Here is a 7,500-nt window from a genome sequence, read left to right as displayed (position 1 = left end):
GGAAGGAGGGAGGAGGCGTGCAAGATAGTCTCCTGTGTCGCGTGGAGGAAAAAAAAAAAAAAAAGAATCCGTCGGGATCGTCCCCTTCTCTTCATTCACCTCTCCATACATTGTTTTTAAATTTTATAAAATTCCTTTTTAAAATAAAATAAAAAATAATTATAATATATAAAAAAAAAAAAAATAATAAAACTATATTGTTTGTTATATTATAATAATATATTTTAAAAAAAAAAATAATATATAAAATAATCCATTTCCTTTTTCCTTATGAATTCCCCCTCTCCACCCCCCCCCCCCCTCCCCCCTTCTCACCCCCACTCCCCTCCTACCCTCTCTCTTGCTTTCTCTCTCTCTCTCCTCCCCCCTTTCTCACCCCCACTCCCCCTCCTACCCCTCTCTCTGCTTTCTCTCTCTCTCTCTCCCCCCTTTCTCACCCCCACTCCCCCTCCTACCCTCTCTCTTGCTTTCTCTCTCTCTCTCTCCCCCCTTTCTCACCCCCACTCCCCTCCTACCCTCTCTCTTGCTTTCTCTCTCTCTCTCTCCCCCTCCCCTCTCATCCCGCCTCCCACTCTCATTCTCCCTGCCCTCTCTCAGTGTTGATGTGACATTTGTTCTCTCCCCTGGCTGCCTCTCCCTGCAGGGCTGCTGTGATCCTGTCTCTGTCTGAGTACACTCACTAAGGTGGGAGAGCAGAGACACACACACACACACTTAAACACACACACACACGGCACACACACACACAAGCGTATTTGCATGTAGGAATGCATGTACGCATTCAGACATACACACACACACACACATTCACACACACATTCACACACACATACACACACACACACACACATTTGAATTTTTTGTTGTAGACATTTTAGTCACTTATCAGACGCTCTTATCCAGAGCGACTTACAGTAGTGAGTGCATTCATTTTCATACTTTTTAACACATTTGCATGTACACACGCACACACATTGGTACGTAGGCACACATGCACACACACGAGCACTAGCATGCACACATACATACATACATACATACATACATACATACATACATACATACATACATACATACATACATACATACATACATACATACATACATACATACATACATACATACATACATACATGCATACATGCATACATACACATATCACACATATGACCCCGCTCTCTCTTTCTAGCATGTGATCACATGATCTGTTTGTCGGTGTGAACGTCTGTATTTTCAACGTGGTTCACATCAGCTTCTTGTTTCAGTGAAAGTGTGTGTAGCGTGGTCGGGTGCATGCGTGCGTGCGGGCGTACTGTGTCTACTGGCTACTGTGTATACACTGGTGTGCACTCATGTTTGAGTGTGTCTTTGTATATGTGTGGGTGTGTGTGTGTGTGTGTGGGCGTGTGTGTGTGTGTTTCTCAACACTCACCCTGTGCATACTACTACGAAGTCCATGGCATTCCATCCGTTCCTTATGTAGGAGTTCTTATGGAAGGCAAATCCTAGAGCCAGGATCTTAATGCCTGACTCAAAACAGAAGATCCCTATGAAGTAGGGCTCAGTGTCATCCTAAAGGAGAGCGAGAGGGGGGGGGGGGGGGGGTAATAGAAGAGGGCTCAGTGCAAAGATAAAACAGGGTTCAACTTAAAGGGACAATCTGCAGTTTAAACCATGTTTTTTTATTAAGAAGTACATTGTTTACAAACAAAGGAGTAAAACAGACTTTTATATTATTGTTTTTGGTTCTGATGGGGTATGAAAATAAGTTATATTCTTCAAGAATCAATCGGTATAAAGTCAACAACATGGATGTACCAACCGCAGATTGCCACTTTAAAAACACAATATATGACATAATCCAAGATGTTAGACAGTGTGAAGTAAGGCTCTATGGTGCTGAGAGGACAGATAGATATTAGACCGTGTGAAGTAAGGCTCTATGGTGCTGAGAGGACAGATAGATGTTAGACAGTGTGAAGTAAGGCTCTATGGTGCTGAGAGGACAGATAGATGTTAGACAGTGTGAAGTAAGGCTCTATGGTGCTGAGAGGACAGATAGATGTCAGACAGTGTGAAGTAAGGCTCTATGGTGCTGAGAGGACAGATAGATGTCAGACAGTGTGAAGTAAGGCTCTATGGTGCTGAGAGGACAGATAGATGTTAGACAGTGTGAAGTAAGGCTCTATGGTGCTGAGAGGACAGATAGATATTAGACAGTGTGAAGTAAAGCTCTATGGTGCTGAGAGGACAGATAGATGTCAGACAGTGTGAAGTAAGGCTCTATGGTGCTGAGAGGACAGATAGATGTTAGACAGTGTGAAGTAAGGCTCTATGGTGCTGAGAGGACAGATAGATGTCAGACAGTGTGAAGTAAGGCTCTATGGTGCTGAGAGGACAGATAGATATTAGACAGTGTGAAGTAAGGCTCTATGGTGCTGAGAGGACAGATAGATGTCAGACAGTGTGAAGTAAGGCTCTATGGTGCTGAGAGGACAGATAGATGTCAGACAGTGTGAAGTAAGGCTCTATGGTGCTGAGAGGACAGATAGATGTCAGACAGTGTGAAGTAAGGCTCTATGGTGCTGAGAGGACAGATAGATGTCAGACAGTGTGAAGTAAGGCTCTATGGTGCTGAGAGGACAGATAGATGTTAGACAGTGTGAAGTAAGGCTCTATGGTGCTGAGAGGACAGATAGATGTCAGACAGTGTGAAGTAAGGCTCTATGGTGCTGAGAGGACAGATAGATATTAGACAGTGTGAAGTAAGGCTCTATGGTGCTGAGAGGACAGATAGATGTTAGACAGTGTGAAGTAAGGCTCTATGGTGCTGAGAGGACAGATAGATGTCAGACAGTGTGAAGTAAGGCTCTATGGTGCTGAGAGGACAGATAGATATTAGACAGTGTGAAGTTAGGCTCTATGGTGCTGAGAGGACAGATAGATGTTAGACAGTGTGAAGTAAGGCTCTATGGTGCTGAGAGGACAGATAGATGTCAGACAGTGTGAAGTAAGGCTCTATGGTGCAGAGAGGACAGATAGATGTTAGACAGTGTGAAGTAAGGCTCTATGGTGCTGAGAGGACAGATAGATATTAGACAGAGTGAAGTAAGGCTCTATGGTGTTGAGAGGACAGATAGATGTTAGACAGTGTGAAGTAAGGCTCTATGGTGCTGAGAGGACAGATAGATGTTAGACAGTGTGAAGTAAGGCTCTATGGTGCTGAGAGGACAGATAGATGTCAGACAGTGTGAAGTAAGGCTCTATGGTGCTGAGAGGACAGATAGATATTAGACAGTGTGAAGTAAGGCTCTATGGTGCTGAGAGGACAGATAGATGTTAGACAGTGTGAAGTAAGGCTCTATGGTGCTGAGAGGACAGATAGATGTTAGACAGTGTGAAGTAAGGCTCGATGGTGCTGAGAGGACAGATAGATGTCAGACAGTGTGAAGTAAGGATCTATGGTGCTGAGAGGACAGATAGATGTTAGACAGTGTGAAGTAAGGCTCTATGGTGCTGAGAGGACAGATAGATGTCAGACAGTGTGAAGTAAGGCTCTATGGTGCTGAGAGGACAGATAGATATTAGACAGTGTGAAGTAAGGCTCTATGGTGCCGAGGGGACAGATAGATGTTAGACAGTGTGAAGTAAGGCTCTATGGTGCTGAGAGGACAGATAGATGTCAGACAGTGTGAAGTAAGGCTCTATGGTGCAGAGAGGACAGATAGATATTAGACAGTGTGAAGTAAGGCTCTATGGTGCTGAGAGGACAGATAGATGTCAGACAGTGTGAAGTAAGGCTCTATGGTGCTGAGAGGACAGATAGATGTCAGACAGTGTGAAGTAAAGCTCTATGGTGGTGAGAGGACAGATAGATGTCAGACAGTGTGAAGTAAGGCTCTATGGTGCTGAGAGGACAGATAGATGTCAGACAGTGTGAAGTAAGGCTCTATGGTGGTGAGAGGACAGATAGATGTCAGACAGTGTGAAGTAAGGATCTATGGTGCTGAGAGGACAGATAGATGTCAGACAGTGTGAAGTAAGGCTCTATGGTGCAGAGAGGACAGATAGATATTAGACAGTGTGAAGTAAGGCTCTATGGTGCTGAGAGGACAGATAGATGTCAGACAGTGTGAAGTAAGGCTCTATGGTGCTGAGAGGACAGATAGATGTTAGACAGTGTGAAGTAAGGCTCTATGGTGCTGAGAGGACAGATAGATGTCAGACAGTGTGAAGTAAGGCTCTATGGTGCTGAGAGGACAGATAGATGTTAGACAGTGTGAAGTAAGGCTCTATGGTGCTGAGAGGACAGATAGATGTTAGACAGTGTGAAGTAAGGCTCTATGGTGCTGAGAGGACAGATAGATGTTAGACAGTGTGAAGTAAGGCTCTATGGTGCTGAGAGGACAGATAGATGTCAGACAGTATGAAGTAAGGCTCTATGGTGCCGAGAGGACAGAGCGATGAAAGGGACAGGAAAGGTGAAGGGAACTGATCTGAATTGTATAGTATTTATCCACGGGGGAAGGTTCACACACTGCATTATACAACGTAACATGCATATACACCTGTATAGTACAGCATGTATGCTTACAGTATGTGTGTGAGATTGGTATATCTACGTGTGTGCACACATTCATATGTGTGTCTGTGTGAGTGTTGTGTGCATTCATGTGTGTGTCTGTGTGAGTGTTTGTGTGCATTCATATGTGTGTCTGTGTGAGTGTTTGTGTGCATTCATATGTGTGTCTGTGTGAGTGTTGTGTGCATTCATATGTGTGTCTGTGTGAGTGTTTGTGTGCATTCATATGTGTGTTTGTGTGAGTGTTTGTGTGCATTCATGCATGTGTGTGCGTGCACAAATTTGTATGTGTGTGTGTGTATGCATTCGTACGTGGGGGTGTGTGACAAATTCACCTTTGTGTGTGTGTCTGCACATGTGTGTGTGTCCAGTGTGTGTGTGACGTACCAGGCGTTCAGACAGAGGAGTCTTGTCTCCATCAGGCAGATGTTGCTCCAGAGCCAGGACGATACAGTTGGCACAGATGGTGGCCAGGATCAACCACTCAAACGGAGTGAGAGAGCACAGTCAAGGAAGAAAACAGGGAGGAGAGGAGAGGACAGACGGAGAGAACAGGAAGAAACCAGGGAGGAGAGGACAGACAGAGAGGACAGGAAGAGATCCGGGAGGAGAGGACAGACAGAGAGGACAGGAAGAAACCAGGGAGGAGAGGAGAGGACAGACAGAGAGGACAGGAAGAAACCAGGGAAGAGAGGAGAGGACAGACGGAGAGGACAGGAAGAAACCAGGGAGGAGAGGACAGACGGAGAGGACAGGAAGAAACCAGGGAGGAGAGGACAGACGGAGAGGACAGGAAGAAACCAGGGAGGAGAGGACAGACGGAGAGGACAGGAAGAAACCAGGGAGGAGAGGACAGACAGAGAGGACAGGAAGAAACCAGGGAGGAGAGGACAGACAGAGAGGACAGGAAGAGATCCGGGAGGAGAGGACAGACACAGAGGACAGGAAGAAACCAGGGAGGAGAGGACAGACAGAGAGGACAGGAGGAGATCAGGGAGGAGAGGACAGACAGAGAGGACAGGAAGAGATCAGGGAGGAGAGGACAGACAGAGAGGACAGGAAGAGATCAGGGAGGAGAGGACAGACAGACAGAGAGGACAGGAAGAGATCAGGGAGGAGAGAACAGACAGAGAGGACAGGAAGAAACCAGGGAGGAGAGGACAGGAAGAGATCCGGGAGGAGAGGACAGACAGAGAGGACAGGAAGAAACCAGGGAGGAGAGGACAGACAGAGAGGACAGTAAGAGATCCGGGAGGAGAGGACAGACAGAGAGGACAGGAAGAAACCAGGGAGGAGAGGACAGACAGAGAGGACAGGAAGAAACCAGGGAGGAGAGGACAGACAGAGAGGACAGGAAGAGATCCGGGAGGAGAGGACAGACAGAGAGGACAGGAAGAAACCAGGGAGGAGAGGACAGACAGAGAGGACAGGAAGAAACCAGGGAGGAGAGGACAGACAGAGAGGACAGGAAGAGTTCTGGGAGGAGAGGACAGACAGAGAGGACAGGAAGAAACCAGGGAGGAGAGGACAGACAGAGAGGACAGGAAGAAACCAGGGAGGAGAGGACAGACAGAGAGGACAGGAAGAAACCAGGGAGGAGAGGACAGACAGAGAGGACAGGAAGAAACCAGGGAGGAGAGGACAGACAGAGAGGACAGGAAGAAACCAGGGAGGAGAGGACAGACAGAGAGGACAGGAAGAAACCAGGGAGGAGAGGACAGACAGAGAGGACAGGAAGAAACCAGGGAGGAGAGGACAGACAGAGAGGACAGGAAGAAACCAGGGAGGAGAGGACAGACACAGAGGACAGGAAGAGATCCGGGAGGAGAGAACAGACAGAGAGGACAGGAAGAAACCAGGGAGGAGAGGACAGACAGAGAGGACAGGAAGAAACCAGGGAGGAGAGGACAGACAGAGAGGACAGGAAGAAACCAGGGAGGAGAGGACAGACAGAGAGGACAGGAAGAAACCAGGGAGGAGAGGACAGACAGAGAGGACAGGAAGAAACCAGGGAGGAGAGGACAGACAGAGAGGACAGGAAGAAACCAGGGAGGAGAGGAGAAGAGGACAGACAGAGAGGACAGGAAGAAACCAGGGAGGAGAGGACAGACAGAGAGGACAGGAAGAAACCAGGGAGGAGAGGACAGACAGAGAGGACAGGAAGAGATCCGGGAGGAGAGGACAGACAGAGAGGACAGGAAGAAACCAGGGAGGAGAGGACAGACAGAGAGGACAGGAAGAGATCCGGGAGGAGAGGACAGACAGAGAGGACAGGAAAAGGACAAGGCGCCAGCAATCTGATACTTAACTAACTCAGTTATTCCCGAATTCCCGAATGTTATAACATTTATAACACAATATATGACATAATCCAAGATGTTAGACAGTGTGAAGTAAGGCTCTATGGTGCTGAGAGGACAGATAGATGTCAGACAGTGTGAAGTAAGGCTCTATGGTGCTGAGAGGACAGATAGATGTTAGACAGTGTGACGTAAGGCTCTATGGTGCTGAGAACATATTTTAAAATCCCAAATATAATAATGAGCCAACAATTAAAACTCCCAGTCAAAAATAACAACGATATACAGTAGCTATTGGCCGATCATAACCACATGATCGAATACATACAGTTGAGAAAAGCTCTTGATGAATTATTGGACATGATGCCATGATTCTACAAACATAGCTGCCACCTTCCTTGCACACAGTATAGTGTTTCCTGGCTGGGCTGAGACCTACAGCAGGTGGAGACCAACACATGCACTGTAAACATTAACATATAGCTTTGCAATAACTGTGTACAAATACACGAAGGTGACACCTGCTATATGGGGGATCAGGCCAGAAGAAAACCAGCTGTACAACCACCCTGCATATATATTCTGAACACACACACAGGGGCAGACAGCTGTTCCCTG

At 46.8% G+C, this 7,500-nt stretch overlaps 1 protein-coding gene across 1 annotated transcript in view; it reads right to left on the bottom strand.

Moving 5' to 3' along the window:
• The window catches only part of LOC120034271 (voltage-dependent P/Q-type calcium channel subunit alpha-1A-like), a 114,254-nt gene that overhangs the window by 85,094 nt on the left and 21,660 nt on the right, over positions 1-7,500 (bottom strand). The window contains exons 2-3 of the mRNA XM_038980777.1: positions 4,970-5,075; positions 1,433-1,572 (exon numbers count right to left, since the gene is read on the bottom strand). Coding sequence (XP_038836705.1) covers positions 1,433-1,572; positions 4,970-5,075 — 246 coding nt within the window. The remainder of the gene's footprint in view (positions 1-1,432; positions 1,573-4,969; positions 5,076-7,500) is intronic.

The sequence above is a fragment of the Salvelinus namaycush genome, chromosome 41 (assembly GCF_016432855.1).
Source record: "Salvelinus namaycush isolate Seneca chromosome 41, SaNama_1.0, whole genome shotgun sequence".
In the NCBI taxonomy this organism is placed as follows: Eukaryota; Metazoa; Chordata; class Actinopteri; order Salmoniformes; family Salmonidae; genus Salvelinus; species Salvelinus namaycush.
This window is presented reverse-complemented; position numbering and strand designations above follow the sequence as displayed.